General features: G+C 46.4%; 1 protein-coding gene across 1 annotated transcript in view; it reads right to left on the reverse strand.

The window, feature by feature from the left end:
• LOC136373391 (heparan-sulfate 6-O-sulfotransferase 2-like) overlaps positions 1–16359 on the reverse strand; it is a 179154-nt gene extending 162795 nt beyond the window's left edge. The window contains 2 exon segments of the mRNA XM_066338299.1: positions 15841–16064; positions 16066–16359. Coding sequence (XP_066194396.1) covers positions 15841–16064; positions 16066–16359 — 518 coding nt within the window.
• Positions 16360–17398: the final 1039 nt, after the last annotated feature.

The following is a 17398-nucleotide window of genomic DNA, read 5'->3' on the forward strand; positions in this document are numbered from 1 at the left end:
ACCCAAAGAAAACATATTAAACGAATTCTACGTTAGCTGTTTACATCAGCAATATGAACTTAAATGTAAAAGAATAGATTGCTTAGGCTTCTTAGTCCCACATTAGCAAATGCAATTATCCTTCATTAATTTTACAGAGTGCTCACAATACAAATTAAATAATTTCTTCATGTCTAAGAAAAACTTTACCATGTTAATTATTCATAAATACCAAAGTCTCCTACTTATTACTCATCACAAATGTGATTCATTTCAATAATGCCTGAATAACCCGGTGCTACCCTATTAGTCCCAGAACACAATGTACAATTGCCAGCACCAGCAAGTCAATCACAAACAATAATCCACGCTTGCCAGCTGCCAAGGAAGAAGAGGAGGAGGAAGAGGAAGGCAGGAATGGCATTTCCCCCCCACCCCAGTCACCATGCTGTCTTCATCATCCCATAGAAAAGGAGAGTCCCATATCTCCTGTCCTGGTCAGCTTTGCTTCAATCCAAGATGCTACAGACTCAGGCAATGCTTGGGCAAGAATTCCATTCTCAAACAGGGAGCAAGGAATCAGGCTCCCGAAGGACAAAGGCAGCAGCTGGGGATGATCCACTGCTTTGCTTCCCTGAGTATTTACATCTGGGCAGGCAGCTGTCCAACAATGGGAATGAACTGATCTAGAAGGGAAAAGGGAGATCAATCCTCACAAGTATGTAAGGAGTCTACAAGGGTAATTCCAAAAACGGCAGAGGGCTGCTCGCCCACAGTAATCCCGGCAGAGTGAAACAAAGCCCAGGCACCATTGCTGCAGCAAAGTGGTTAAATAAGGAATAACTCAGAGTTTTGCACCCTGGCCGCTCAGCTGCTCAGCAAGTTGAGCTTATGGGAGGGGAAGAGATGACCGAAAAGTTATTGCAGGAATAAAATAAACTGAATATGCTGGAATTACAAGTTTTTGTATTATTTCTTCAGTAATTTAAAAAATATAAACCTGTCCACATCACCAAAATCTCTTAGAGTTGTACCAAATCACAAAAATATATATATATATATTTTTTTTTCCATTTAAATGTCAAGAAAACCTTTGACACAAGGTTCATTTGATATGGATTTCATCCAGCCCAGTTGTCCTGCCCTTGGCATGGCTCCCAGAGGCATCCTGGACCCTGCTGCACTTCCCAAAGCCTGTGTTTTCTCAGGAAGACCCATTCCAACATCCCATTTTCAGCCACATATTAATTATTTTTGCTTTCTAGCAAGTTACATGAGCTAATTTGAGCCAATGCCTACAGAAATGCTGCCTTTATTATTACAGTTGTGGAGAACGTAAATTAATGCAAAGGATTGCACACAGAGGCCTAATCCATTTGAGGTAAATCAATGCATTGCACATTTAAATTGCTCTGCTTTCCTTCAGAAAAGTACATTGAAGTGATTCATTAGCACTGAACTGTTCACAGAAACAGATGAATTCTCTTAGGCATGCCAGTGAATCTCTGCTAGTTAAACTTAAAAAGTAATCAAATCTACTAATAAATTCTTTTTGCTGACATTTACATCAGTAGAGAACGATTCCTGACAATTCAGACTAAATAAATGAAGCACAAATTAATCTCAGTTAATATGTCTCAGAACCAACGCTCGACTAGTTAAACTTAAAAATCTCTTTTAATAAAAATAACTTATTGGTAATGCCTGACTTCCAAATGCCTTTGATAACCTTTATTAAAGGGTATAAAGTTATCAAGAGGGAACACAAGGCAGTCTGTGTCTATTTTAATACAGTCGAATATTTAAAATTTTCAAAAGAAAAATTGGCAGAAAGGTACCCTTTTAATAAAAGTAATCATGTCTTAGTACAACAGCACCATGCTACAGTGTTCAAACTCCCACTCTCTTCTTTAGGGAGGACCAACTCAGCAAACATATGGAATAAACAAATCAAGGTATAACACCTGTGCCTCATGTCCTGCTCTACTGGGGTTCATTTCTGCAACAATTAATGCTTTCTCTCTACCCACAAGAAATTTTCCAAATTTAAAGTAAAAGGCAGTAGGAAACATGTACTTTCAAATAAAGTCAATTTGCACTTTATTAGACTTAGAGGAGAACTGAAGAGACCTAATATGAAAAATTCTTTTTTAATCCCTTTAAGAAGTCCAACACTTTATCTAAAAAACCAGCAATACCAATTTAGAGAGCTTTACATGTCCTATAGTCCAAACCTAAAAACCCACGAACTTAAGTTTATAACCAAGCCTTTCATGGTTAAGCCTTGCAATGGGACTAGGTGAAGGAGACACTTGTACTTATGAAAATAATCCCTTGCCCTTCCCCTCAAAACCCCTTTTTTGCTCCGTAGGCTGGTCCACTGCTCCTACTGCTTTGGTCTCAACAGGTGCCATGCAGGAAAATTCATGTGCTGGAGGTGCACATTTGTGGGTGGCAAGGTAGGCACTGCAAATCCCACCCTGCAACAACCAGGCTGAAACAAGCAGGATCATTAGGAAATCTTGCTGATCAATGAAGCAGCTCAGAGTCACTCAGGCCTGGTGGCATATCTGCACAAGCTCTGGTTTTTGGATTTTTTTTTGTGGTTTTTGTTTGTTTGTTTGTTTGTTTTTGTGTTTTTGGTGATTTTTTGTTTTGGGTTTTTGTTTGTTTGTTGAGTTTGTTTTGTTTTGGTTTTTTTTCCTTTATAATTGTTGCCCATTTTTTTCCCAGGGAGTTTCAAGGGCAGGCAGGCACCCTCTTGGTGCTCTGGCCAGAGCCCAAGTTACAGCAGGTCACCCCATCTGCTCGCTCACAGCCTCCAGCTCAGCTATGCTGGTCCCCTCTCTCCCCAAGCAGCCCCCCAGGCTTCACTGCAAAAGCAGCAGCATTGGGGGACTCTATCCTTTGAAATGGTGTCTGCTCCACCAGCCCCAGAGGTTTTAAATTGTCCACCTCCTGCCACAGCCTGCATTATCCACTCAAAGTCTTGGGGCACCACAGGACCCTAAAGCCTCTCTTCTGCCTACAAGGGGTTTAGTTCTGATTTATGGGGCTTAACTATTCCCCAACTTCCACCACTACAGGTGAAACACAGAGTTCATCCACTTGCACAGCTATATAATACCTCTACAGTAGGAAGAGGCACATTCAACAGCTGCTAAGAACCAAACCTACAAATTACTTTTCTCTCCCTGGCAGTGCTACATGACAGTTTTCCCCCTCCACACCAAAGCAGTTTACTGGGAAACTGTTACAAATACCTTTGTAGCTACCTATACACAGCACCATGACGAAAACTCACTGTGGGGAAAACTAAAAACTAAACTAATCCCACCAGTCAGACCCAGTACTGCAGACCTCAGAGTAGATGACTCCACATTTTCAAAAGCATGTGGATTAATCTGTTCAGCCAACAGAGACATATACTTTAAGTGTTTCCAGTTTGCTAGGAAATGTTTTAACCTTTTTTTCCAGATTTTTGTAAGACTCAACTTGAAAGGGTTGCACTAACATGCAGGAACAAGATAAGAACACCCATGCATCACCAGCAGCTTCTGCTCCACATCACAACCTGGTGCCAACATCAGGCCTCCCAAAAGCCAGCAGGCACCAGCCTGGTCCAACAGGCTTGTACCAGCAGCATGAAGTTTCTTCCAATCTCAGACTTTCTGGCTCCAGAGGCAGTTCTACAAGCTTGTTGTCCTTTCAACAGGGAACATCTCCTTCCTTTAACGTTACCCAGGAGGAACATCAAATACAGCCCAACCTTCAACCACAACCACATCTCTCACCAACAAGGGGACAAAGCCATGACACCACTTAAGAATGTTGGTACCTGTATTTGCTCCTGTGTCTCATTACAGTTTCCTGTCTAACCTCAAGGCCTTTTGTTTCTTGCAATGGTGCCACTGGATTTACTGCCATAGACAACTTCAGTAGACACTTTCCATAATAATTAGCCAGAGCTGAGAGAAATCTCAGTTCTGTGATGCACAGTTACTTTGGATGCTGCCTCCATTCAGTGTGCCAAAAGCTTTGAGGCTTCCACAATCAATCAAGTGACCCAAGTCAGTCACTCATGACTAGGAAAAAGCACATTTTTCCTTTCTCACCACTGGCGCCAAGAAGCTGAGACAATCCCCTCCTTTCTGACACCACCATCTGTTGCAGAATTTCTTAGAGAGCAAGGACGTGAGTTATATTTAGATTGAGGGTTGAGCTACCACAGTCTGGGCCCCAAATTCAGGCCTGTGAAGTCTGTGGCGCAGTTAGAAATTATGTTATAGTGTGCACATGGGATAGTGGGTTTTTAGGTGTTGATAGGTATAGTTTTGTAGTGTGAACATTTTAGCCACCTTAAAATAAGATAAACAATGTTTGTTTGCATTCTTCTTATGACCTGTAATTGTAAACCATACTGAAGTGTATATAACCTGCCATTTGAGACAGAATAAATGGAGAATGTTATGCTAACCATATTGGCTTGATCTACGTTGCTCTGATTCCAGGCTTCCCAATATTTTAGGGGTTCCCCGACTTCAACCATCGGCCCATTCCACCCACCTCCCAAGTGGCAGATCCAGAGCACTGAAAGCATCAACTTTGCCTATACCTTCCCCCTTCCCTCCTCTGTGATTTCTGGATGCTGCAGTGGTGAGCAGGGCTGATGGAACAGGAGACAAACAGGAACAGGAGCATATAGAACATGCATTCCAATGGGATCTAAGGAGAGAAACCCAAAAATCCCTCTCCCCACACCCAGAAAACCATGTTCCTCCAGGAGAAGAAAGAACCAAAGAAGGAGAAGATCTATTTACCTGCTTGCTACTTATCAAGGAGCACGAGCCATCATTACAAAGGAAAGGAAGTTTTGGGAACCTATATGCTCACAGACAGGAAAGCACCATGGTGTTAAATCCACCTCAGGATTGTGTTAAAGCACAACAGCCATCCTGAGTATTTCTACTGCTCCAGTGAAGGAATCTGCACTCCAAACCTGCAATTCTCAGAGAAAACAGAGGCAGACTACTAATGGAATTAAGAGCAGATACTGCAGGATGACTGCTGCAGGCAGCAAGGTTCTTCATGTGTACACCCTCTAGGCTGATTCCATCACATTCTACCACAGAGATGCTCTGTACCTGGTGCTGAGCATTGCATGGTCCAGGACAGAGTTTCCTCCAGACTAAAAAAGACTCAACTTGTAAACAAAACAAAAGGCCCCTAGAGACCAGCCCAGGTAACCAGCAATCTGACAAGTACACTTGCCACACCTGAAAAGACAAATATCTGTGCAAAGTAATCACACATAGGTGCAAGCTAAAAGGTTTGATGGAACATTTGGGTATTTCCAGACAAGGCTACACAGCCTCAAGACAGCAACTATAGACTGCTTGATGCAGCTGTCGAGGAGTTCAAATCACTCTCACAACAGGGCTCACTTTTCAATCATCTCAACTATAAATGCAGGAATTCCCATCCTTGTCAAGCCAAGGTTTGCTTGAGAAAATTCTTCTCTGCTCCTGATTGAATACTTCTCCCTGCCCTCACAATGCTCCCCAAATAGGCCTTGCACTCCTTCAAGTTGTTTCCCCTTCTCTCAGGATTTGCACACCAAGGCCGTGACTTCCTTTCCCTTCCCACCAGCACACAACCCAGGATGATCAGACCTCCCCCTAAAAACCTCAGTTCAGGAATAGCCAGGCTGACCCCACTTGGAGCCAGCATGGCTTCCTGGCTTAGATACCCCCATCCCACACCTACTGCTGCTCTGAAAGCAGCTTTTATCTGCCCAGAAAGGGCTTAGACTTTCTGTCTGTTACTGGCAGTAGGTAGAGGTGCTAATTAACCAGTTGTCAGTTGAACCACTGCTAAATTGAGAACACAAACTAAAATTAAAGATGAGGTATTAAAATGAGCAGAAAGACTTGAAAGGACTATTGTTCATTCAAGAACTTATCTTCCTGTATTTTTTAAACATTTAGAAATTGCAGTCCAAATAACTGCTTGTCAAGACTTTTTTTTGGAGAACAACTGTAGCTATTCAGCAAGCTGTGTAATTAGGTTATTAAAAGTATAATATAATTTTGAAGGCTTTGAGAGAGTAAACCTCCACCTAACACAAAATCATCACACCTTCATTTTCCTCCCTCCCTCTCTCCTGGCTTCAATCCCAAGTCACAAGTCCTAGCGGCCTCTCAGAAGTCAGCTGTGACAGCGTACATTGTTTATTAGGATGAGGGACCATCGCTCTGAACTCCTGAGCAGGTTTATAACAAGCGGAGGAAGCAGGTCCTCACTGCTCAGGGGCAAAAGCCAGCTGGGCTTCTGAAAGACAGGGGCAACTTTTAGGCAACTCCCTTGCTATGGTTGTTATAAATGGGCCAGGAGACCTGCTCCTTTGAAAAGCCTTTATTAGTCAGCTCTTTCAAGGGGGAACTCGAGGGGTCGCCTGCGCCGTCGCCGCTCCTGTCGTTGTTCTCGATCCCGTCGCTGTTCTCGTTCTGGCCACTGCTGAGAGTCTTTGGATTTTCCTATTAGGCGGGGCCAGCAGTTCGAGGAGCCAGCGCGAATGGCGACAGCCTAGCCTGACGGAAGGGAACCCAGGGTTTTAGAGGGGGTATACAACTTGGAATAAGATTTTTGAGGGTACAAACTTTGGTACAAACAGCTTAACAGACAGGTTACAACTGGCATAACATTTGAAACAGTACAACTTTTTAACAAATGACAGACTGTGTAAGAAAATGGGAATCTCTTACATTTTATTCATTTCAGTCCCCCCTCTATTTCTTTGATCGGGCCTTCGCCCGCATCAATTGGCAGTTTTTGATTCATGGGAGTATATCTTTTTTAATTTTTGGTATTGGTTATATATTCTTTCGGCTTTATTTAGTTCTTCAGTTTGGGGTTTTAGTCTTATTATATTTGTGGGCCTTGGGACATTTATTTCAGTAGGTTTGGGGCTTGCTTGAACGGTTGCAGTTATTGGTCGAATTAAACAGGGGAGTATGCAGGGAAGGAGTAGAAGGCTGGCAAGGATGCTTATTACAATAAATAAATCAATAGGTAAGTTTTTATCAAGGGGTTCATCTATTTCATTCAGTGGCTTTTCTTTTATTAAATTTGCAACTCCCTTTGGATTGTCTAATTTTTTTGGTAAAACCATTCTCTTATAGGGCACTCTCCAGTTAGGCGCTGCATAAATGTTGCAGCAATTTTTGCCATCCAATATTGCTTTTCATTTTTCCGGCAAGTGGATACTTGGGTTATATTAAAACACGTGGGACTCACATGAGTGTGAACTCTTATAAGGGACTGCAGATTCTCTTCGTCATAGATGAGATGGTAGCCCCTAGAGCATGTTTCTTTGGCGTGTTTGCTTATTAATGGGACTAAAATTAGTCCTCCCAAGAGTCCAGTATGAACCATTATCTCGATCTCACCTGGTCTTGCCTCTTGGGTTAGGGAAGTGGGATAGTCGTTCTTAGAGCATGCTCCTTCGGTGGGTTTGCTCATCAATAGGACTATAATTAGTCCTCCCAAGAGTCCAGTATGAACCATTATCTCGATCTCACCTGGTCTTGCCTCTTGGGTTGGGGAAGTTATTTAGCTGGCCTTATGGAGTTTCTTCCAGTGTGCTCCCACTTTTTTTCAGTTTTTGATTAGCCCTTCTGTGGTGTGCCTTATGAGAGATCTGTAATGATATTATTATCACAACCTATTTAACACTTTATAATAACTTAGAACAACAACTTACAGAGAACATTTTTCTATGATCTAATTGGGCTTTGGTTGTTTCTTGAAGGTTATTTTAAGTGTGTTTGGATCTCTAATGGTAGTCCATTCAGAGGGAGTCTTTGCTGGGGTAACAGAGTCACTGGGAAGTGGCAATGGTCCTTTTACTCGGGATATGTGTGTCCAGCCCTTTTCTTGGGTCCTCACTGCAGTGTGGGTTGTGAGCAGGACCTGGAATGGACCTTCGAATTTTGGAGTTAGTGGAGTGGTATTCCAAGATTTAATTAGGACCCAGTCCCCTGGCTTTATTTGGTGTACATCTGCATCTAAGGGGGAGGTTTGAGGAAGATACCCTCTTCTTTTAAGATCGGCCAATGTTTTTCCAATTGTTTGAATATATTCTTGAGTGGCTGCCTCCCCTTCTAAATAATTTGCAGTGCTGTAAGGAGTTAGTAAGAAAGGGAGTCCAAACATCATTTCATATGGTGAAGCCCCTATGTCTGACCTTGGCCGAACTCGGATTCTCAAGAGTGCTAGGGGCAGACATTTTAGCCAATTCATTCCAGTTTCTGTTATCAATTTAGTCAATACATTTTTGAGGGTTTTATTCATCCTCTCAACGCTCCCCGAGCTTTGGGGATGCCAGGGTGTATGCAACTGCCATTTCATTCCCAAGGCTTTAACAACATCATGCAGGACTTGTGCTACAAAGTGGGGGCCTCTGTCTGAATCGATGTTATTTACCAGTCCATACTGGGGGATGATGTGTTCTAGTAGTATTTTTATTACTACTTGTGCTGTTTCCCTTTTTGTAAGGAAGGCTTCCACCCAATGCGTTAAATGATCAACTATAACCAAAAGATGCTTATATCCCTGTACTGGAGGCATTTCTGTGAAGTCTATTTGTATACTTTGAAAGGGTCTTAATGCTATTTGTCTTCCTCCTGGTGTGGGCTTTTTCATTACTTTTTGATTTACTTTTTGACAAATTAGGCATCCTTCAGTAACTGCTTTAGCCAGGTTATAGATTCCAACACATAGGTGTTCTCTCAGGAAATGATCACACAACCTTTGGGTGCCCCAGTGGGTTAAGCTGTGGATTTCTGCCAGCATTTTTCGAGCTATTGCTTTATTTAGGAATGTTCTTCCATCTGGGGTCAGCCATTCCCCCTGCTTCCCTTGGTGTAAACCTAACTTTTTTATTTCTTTTAATTCATTTTCATCATACATGGGTTCACTAACTTTGTTAGCTGGTACATCATTTAAAGCAAGAATTTTTATTGGTTCTCCCAGCTTTTGAGCTGCTAGTTTGGCTGCTTGATCAGCTACTTGGTTGCCCCTTCCTTCAAATGTGTCCTTTTTTTGATGTCCCTTGACATGTACAATTGCTATTTCTTGGGGCTTCATAAGAGATTCTAATACCAATTTAATTAATTCTTTATGTATCAGATCTTTCCCTTTTGAATTTAGGTAACCTCTTTCTTCCCAGATTTTTCCAAATATGTGTACTATTCCAAATGCATATCTCGAGTCTGTGTAGATTGTACCTTGGTCTTGTTCTAATAAATCTAATCCCCTCTTGAGGGCATAGACTTCACAACACTGGGCAGACCAATGGGGGGGCAGTTTTTCTTTTTCTATAACTTTTAAATTGTCTCTTTCCGTACCTTCGACTATTGCATAGCCTGATATTCTCTTTCCCTCTATCACCCTAGATGATCCATCAATAAATAGCACCCTCCCACATGGTAGAGGTGTATCTTCAAGATCCTCCCTTACTTTTGTTTGTAAATCTATGATTTCCAGGCAATTGTGCTCTAATTTTGGTGTGGGTTCCCCTGAGAGGAACTGGGCAGGATTTAGACTTTTTGATGTGATTAGCTCTAAATCACTGGTGCCGGTTAAAATCACTTCATATTTTAAAATTCTAGAGTCAGTCAGCCATTGTTGAGCCCTTTGGCTCAACACTGTCCTGAGATCATGGGGTGTGTGTGCAATGATTTTTCCCTGCAGTCTCAGTTTTTGTGCTTCCTCCACAAGAACAGCTGTGGCTGCTACAGCCTGGAGGCAAGCCGGCCACCCTCTTGCAACTGGATCTAGAAGTTTGAAAGATATGCGACAGGCTTTTTGTGTCCTCCCCATTCTTGGGTTAATACTCCATAAGCTATTCCCCCTTCAGAGTTAATGAATAGGTCAAACTTTTTCTTAAGGTCTGGGAGACTCAGGACAGGGGCTGAAGACAATTTTGTCTTTAGGTCTTTCAATTGTTCTTCATCCTTATCTGTCCATTTTACAGGTTCAGGTTGGACTAATTTCTCATATAGAAATTTAACACTTTGGGAATACTTTTCTATCCACAGCTTGCAATAACCAAATAGTCCTAATAATTTTCTTATATCTCTTTTTGTGGTTGGAGCTGGGATTGAGAGTATACCGGAGATTCTCTCAGGGCTTAATTTCTTACACCCTTCCCCAATGAGGCGTCCGAGGTATGTGACCTGTGATTCTACAAACTGCAGTTTGTTCTTTGACACTTTGAGGCCTTTTTCCCCTAGAAAATTTAGGAGATTAATACTGGTTTTTTTCACTTCATCTTTCTCTCCCCGATATTAGGAGGTCATCTACATACTGCAGGATTTGCACATTATTTTTAGGGATAAATTGTCTCAGTAACTCTTCTAGGGCTTGCCCGAAGAGGTTTGGACTTTCAGTGGACCCTTGAGGAAGATGAGTCCATCTTAGTTGCTGCTTTCTCTTACTTTCAGGGCACTCCCATTCGAAAGCAAACCAATCTCGGCTTCCTTCTGCCAAAGGACAGGCCCAAAAAGCATCTTTTAGATCTACTACAGTAAACCAGGAATGTTCTCTAGGGCTCCTGCTCAGGAGTGTGTAGGAGTTTTGTACCACCAGGTGCCTGGTAATTGTTTTTTTGTTTACTTCTCTTAGGTCTTGCACTAATCTAAACTTATTTTCTGCCTTTTTTACAGCCAGAATAGGAGTGTTGTTGGGTGACATACAAGGTTCAAATATTCCTTCTGTGAGTAGATGGGTTATAATTGGGGTTAGTCCTTTTTTCCCTTCCAGAGAAATAGGATATTGCCTGACCCTTATAGGAGGTGTCTTTTCTTGCATTTTTATTTCTATAGGTGGGATATCTAAATAACCATATTTTCCCTCCTCGGCCCAGACTTCTGGCTTGATTTCTTTCAAGTCTCCAATAGTCCGCCTCATCATTTGTACCACCATTCTTCCTTCTCTAGGAAGAATTCCTACTCCCAGCTGAACTTGCAGGTCCCTTCCCAGCAGGTTATTGTCTACTTTGGGTAGATATATTAAATTAGTGACACATCTCTTGGAATTTCCTTTAATTTCTATATTTTCTATAACTGAAGCTTTGAAAGGCTCCCCTTCTGCTCCTAGGACTTCACAAGTTTTTCTTCTAATCGCAATTCCAACTGGAAGTCGGTTGATACATGATTTATCTGCACCAGTATCTACTAAAAATTCAAACTCTTCATGTTGGGGACCTACTTCAAAATTTACTATGGGCCCTTCCTGATGTTTCGTGGGGTCCCCTAACGCATAGAGCCCATGACACCCCTAATCCTCTTTGACCTCTCCTTTCAATAATTTTTCCAATGCCTCTTGCTCCCCCACGACAGTCTCATCAAATGACAATTTTTTGCAATGTTTTTTAAAGTGTCCTATTTCTCCACAATAAAAACAGGCTCGGGTCTCTCTTGGTCTCTGAGGAGTACCCCAAGGTGGTGGGTTCCTTCCTCTTCCCTTTTCTGGTAAAGATTTTGTGTTTCTTTCACCCCTAGTATCCTCTTTGAGATCCCTTACACTCTCCCTGGCCATGGCTACCATAATCCTGGTTTTTGCTTTTGTTCTTTCTTCTTCTCTCCTAAGATATTCTCTTAGGGCTTCCCTTAATAATTCATTTATTTCTCGGTCTTGCCAGTCCTCCATCTTTTCAAGTTTTCTTTTGATATCTGGCCAGGATTTTGTGACAAACTGTAATTTTAATAATATCTGTCCCTCTGGGCTATTTGGATCTAAATTGGAATATTGCCGGAACTTCCGTCTGAGCCTGCTCAGCCAGACTGCTGGGGTTTCATCTTTCCCTTGGGCCCTGTCAAAAGCTAATTTGGTGTTGCTACTCTGAGGAACTGATTCTTTAATACCTTTTATCATTAGGTTTCTATAATCTTCCATATTTCTCCTCCCTTCTCCTCTGTTTGGGTCCCACCCTGGGTCAGCTATTGGCAATTTCTGGTCACCGGGAGGGCCCATTCGGTTTTCTCTTTCCCAGATGCCCATTCCTGCTGCCCTAACCAGCCGAACCTCGTCTGGATTGAAGAGTATATTTAAGATGGAGTTTAGTTCTCCCCATGTATAAATATTTGGGCCTAAAAACTGGTCAATCTGGTTGGCAATTCCCACTGGGTTTTCAACTAGATTCCCCAGCTCTTTCTTAAAATTTCTGACTTCTGACACTGATAAAGGTGCATTGACAAACCCTATTCCTCCAATAGCCCCACCCATCGGGACCTCCCTTAGGGGAAAGAGTTTGGTTTTTGACCTGGTGTTACTGTAAGGTTCTTCTGGGGTTTTTATTGCCTGGCAGGATGCATTGTTACTTGCCAGACCAAGCTCCCAGCTGTGAGGGGGTGCAGGGATTGTGGATGGTGAAGGAGAGGAGGTTAGACCAGTGTTAGGAAACCGCAGAGGGTAAGAGGAGTTATAAGCTGGAGGGGGGCAAGTTGGGGAAAGAAAAGGGATTACAGTTTGAGAAGGTGGGATATGATTTTCAGATGAGGTTGGAGGATTAGTAGGGATAGTTTGTAGTACTTCGGGATAAACTGTAGGAGGAGGCAAATGTTCTAAGGGGTCCCAATTATGGCTAGCTTCTTCTTGGTTCTCCTGCTTTTCATTCCTTTGTTTCCCTTGCTGTAACTTACATATTTTTGCTGTTTCATTTTTGACTACTTGTTTCTGCCAACAGACAGCATAGAGTATTTGTTCTGTACTTGAATCCCCTCGAGATTTCAAGTATTGAGTTAATTGTGAACACATCCAGGGGTCTCTAGTTCCACACCATGGCCATTTTTCAGGTAAATCTAGCTTAGGCCAAGCCTCTATGCAATAATGGATCATCTTGATCCTGTCCAAGCTTTTAGTGGCTTCATCAACCTCCCATAGTTCTAACATTTGTCCTAGTGGACTGTCTGGTGGAATATTTTTTATCTTTTTCTCTTCAACTGGCTCCACTCTACTTATGTACACCCCCATTTTCACTGGGTCTCAAATAAAAACTACGCTGTTCCTACTCTGACAGAAACTTTACTTCAGGGCAACACAAAGCAAAATTATCTGACTTTGTTTTAATTAAACTTCTTTAAGGTGCCCCTACACACACACAAGTTTAAAGGTGGGCAACCCAGATTTTAACTCTCACTCACTCTTTGAACACTCGTATGTATTTTTTAGGGTTTGGGCACTACCCCTGCCAGTGCTCAGAATGCTCCACAGGTAGCCTGGTGACCCGCCCTTAGGGCCTCAGCCACTACCCCTTAGCCAGCACTCCTTTTCTCCCCTGTACGTCAGGCAAATACCCGTAAGAGGCCGGTCAACCAGGGCCCAGGGTTCCAGCCACCACCTACTGCCAGGATTTGGACATCAGCATGCGATGTACTTACTCACCCTACCTAAAAGTCCCTCGCACTCTGGGACTCCCCTAACTCTTACTCCTCTGCACCCGGACAGCATACCTCTTCCCTGGGCACCCCCGACCAGTTCTACCTCTCCGTACCTGGACAGTGTACCTCTTCCCTGGGTACCCCTGACCAATACAACACCCTCGAACCCGGAAAGCGTACCCAAGATACCCCCGACCAATGCAGACTCTTTTATCCCAGCACCCCGACAGCAACCCCAGCCAATCTCCAAAGCACCCCGAAAGCAGCCTATCTTTGCTACCCCAGTCGGTACTCAGACGCTCTGGGCTGTAGCCTCAGCCAGTGCTCTCTTTCTCTCCCCACACCCCGGTAGTTACCCCAGCCAGTGCCAACTCACAAGCCCCGAAAGTAGCCTGGGCAACCCACCCTTAGGGTTCCAGCCGCTACCCCAGCCAGCGCTAGTCTCCTTGCTACCCCAGCCGGTACTCAGACGCTCCAAAGCACCCCGAAAGCAGCCTATCCTGTGACACCCCGGGCTATAACCTCAGCGAGTGTGATGCGTGCTTCACACTGCTCGAGCCCTTTCGCACGCTTGAAATTGGCCCAAGCCTTTTCTGCCACCCACTTCTTTGACGTCCCACTCACTCTCTAAATTCTTCTGCACGTCTGGAGGGGGGCGCCTACGCCCCTGGAGACGCCTCAGTCACTCTCAGTTCACTCGCTTCCTGCTTTTCCCGGCCGGCCCCCTCGCGGGGGTGCGGAAACCTGGTACTCAGCAGTCCAAACTCACTTGGGGGGTCCGAGCTGCCGGCCCCCCTCTCATTCACTCCACACTTGCTTATCTCCACTCCCGCCACCGGTTGTTCTTACAGATGCTCCTCAGTGGCGTCCCACGAGGCTGGCGAGCGTCGTCCTCTGGTCCGGGATGTCCAGCTGTCCAGGAGGTCCGAGGTCGGGCTGCGCCTTCCCGTCCTGGTCCTCTTCTGGGCGTGGCTTAGATCCCGGCGAGCCCCCAAATTGTTATAAATGGGCCAGGAGACCTGCTCCTTTGAAAAGCCTTTATTAGTCAGCTCTTTCAAGGGGGAACTCTAGGGGTCGCCTGCGCCATCGCTGCTCCTGTCGCCGTTCTCGCTCCTGTCGCCGCTGAGGATCAGGTGTCAGGCGAATCTGCTGCTCTCCCCGCAGCAGAGTCCAGAGTTCTGGCCTCGCTGGAATCCCCAGGAACTCCACTGGGCTCGGGTGGTCTAGGGGCGTCACTTCTTCCCAGTCTCTGTGGTTATGGCGAGGCGGCAGAAGCAGAATTCGGTCTCTAGGTAGCTGAGGGTCTTCTCGGTGTTGTAGTATCTCCCTTTTATCTGGATTTTGTGCTGGGTCGCGGCTTTTGGGTCCGTTTGCCGGCAACTGCACTTCGGTTTTGGAGTGGTGCACCATGGAAGTCTTTGGATTTTCCTATTAGGCGGGGCCAGCAGTTCGAGGAGCCGGCGCGAATGGTGACAGTCTAGCCCGACGGAAGGGGAGGGAACACAGGGTTTTAGAGGGGGTATACAACTTGGAATAAGGTTTTGAGGGTACAAACTTTGGTACAAACAGCTTAACAGACAGGTTACAACTGGCATAACATTTGAAACAGTACAACTTTTTAACAAATGACAGACTGTGTAAGAAAATGGGAATCTCTTACATTTTATTCATTTCAATGGTCAGGGAAGGTTGGCAACTTCAAAGGAAGATCCAGGGATAAAGAGAGAGCAGTGCCACAAAAATTCAAAATGCAAGCACAAAATAATCAAGGTTAGGGCTGAAGGACAATGCAAATATTTGCAGGTAACCCAGCCATAACAGTAACCTTTACTTTGCAAGGCCGCCATCCTAAAGCCAAAATTCAGGTACCAAGAAGATAGAGTAGCTCACCAACACTCCCAAAACCAACACTAATTCTTGGCTTACACTGGAGCTACAGGAGCTCTGTACAGCCAAAGACAGAAAAGCTCTGGGGGAAGCTCGCAGGCAGCCCAAGCACCCTCTCTCCTGGGAGAGCCGCTCCAAACGTTCCCAAGCTGTGGGGCTGCCAGGCCTGTTCCTGTGTCACTGGGCTCATCACCCCTGGCCTCTCCCCACCAGCGGCCACAACCGCGTCAACCGGCGGGACATCAGTTCCATCCCCTCCCTGCCGGCGGAGCGGGGCAGGTTTAGCTTGCTCTGCAGAGCTCAGGGCACGCTGCACCCACCGCGGTGGCCCCGGGCCAGTGTGGCTACCAGAGGTGCCACCCGCTCCGTGCGGGGATGCTCGGGTCACACCGCGCTCACCCTCCCTCCTCCGCTGCCGCCGCCGCAGCATCCCTGCCACGGCTGCACCCCGCGGGCCATCGCCCGTCCCGCCGCCGCTGCAGAGCGGGGAGGGACCGGGGTCCACAGGGAGCCCCCCGGGGCACGGACTCACCTGGAGGGCCGAAGCCGCACCTCCTTCTTGCTATCCACCAAGGAGGGCACGCAATTGGTGAGCTCGGTCCAGTCGGCATGCAGCCCGCAGCTGCAGCCGGTGGAGAAGCGGGAGAAGAGCCAGGTCTCTCGCCTGCCGGCCCGATGGCAGGTGCCCTTCTGCCCGGCGCGGCAGTCACAGGGCTGCTGCAGCTGGATGTTGCAGACCAGGTGCCGCCCGAAGGTGTTGCCGCCCGAAGGTGGTGCCGCCCGTCTTCTGGATGTGCAGAAACATGATCAGGTCGTCGCCCCTGATGTTGAAGTCCACCAGCCGCAGCAAGTCGTCGGCGGAGAAATTGAAACGGGGAACGAAACGCGCCAGCGTCTTGTCCTCCGCCCGGTACGGGTCGGCAGCGGGGCTGAGGGCGCGGAGCCGCAGGAGCTGGCACTCGGTGCCCGGGCAGATGTACTGCAGCACTATCACGGCAAAAAGGAAGAGCATCACCAGCGCCAGAAGTACCTTGTGAGACTGGTCCTCCATCGTCGCCAGGAGCGCCGTACATCGCCGCCGCCGCCATCGCCCACCGCTGCCCACGGCCCTTCCCAGCAGCCCCTGCGCCCGGCCCCGCCACGGCCGCGCCCCCTCCCAGCACCGCCCCCGCCGGAACCACCCCGCGCGGCCTCTCCGGCACCAAGAGTGCGGCGGGGAATGGGACTGGTACGGGACTAGACCTTCATTGGCAACGGCACCAGGACTGGGACCATACCAGCATCGCGCTCCACACATGGACCAGGACTGGCACCGCACCGGGACCGGCGCTCCCGCCGGCGGCAGCCGTCGCGCACACCGGATGTGCTCCGAGCGTGGCCGGCCGGGGCTCACCGGGATGCTACGTCCACTCCTGTGCCGGAGCGGGCGGTGGCCTGAGCAGCGCCGCATCCTCGGCAGTGCGTGCGTGGCCCTGTGCCCATCCTGCCCGCCCCAGTGCCCGCTGGCAGCACGTGGCGCAGGGCGGAGGGTACTGTTCCACAGGGAACATCCTAGTTAATGGCAGTGGCGCGTCTGCAGGGTCACCGTCCCGCCCGTCCATCACACACATACACACACACTCCCGTGTCGTTGGGCACCGAGCTGTCCACTTTCTCTCCACACCTCATACCAACACCCAGTGTTTTGGTTTTGGTTTGGGTTTTTTGGGATGGAGAAGTAGTGCATCAACTGCTTTTCTTGATGTCCCAAGTGGTTTCTATTGATTCAGGTAGCAAATACCTGCGCTGTCTCTGTCAGTATATTTCAAAACCTCTCTGCACAACGAGAGTGTTCTGTAAATAAAACAATAACAACAAGGACTCTGTGGATTTATCTCAGATTACAGTCATGTGTATATTTGTATGCAAATGATGTTTAGCCCTCCAGCTGCTGGTGGCTGTTCAATGAGGCCTGTGGGTGGGAGCACATGGGTGCTCACTCCGTGTTCGCCCCGTGCCATTCCACAGGGACATCCTCCCCACCACATGCCAAGACCTGGCAAGGCCATGGAGCACAACACAGCCAGTGAGCCCGAGGCTTTCCTTTCCTT

This window comes from Sylvia atricapilla, chromosome W (assembly GCF_009819655.1).
Source record: "Sylvia atricapilla isolate bSylAtr1 chromosome W, bSylAtr1.pri, whole genome shotgun sequence".
NCBI classification, from domain to species: Eukaryota; Metazoa; Chordata; class Aves; order Passeriformes; family Sylviidae; genus Sylvia; species Sylvia atricapilla.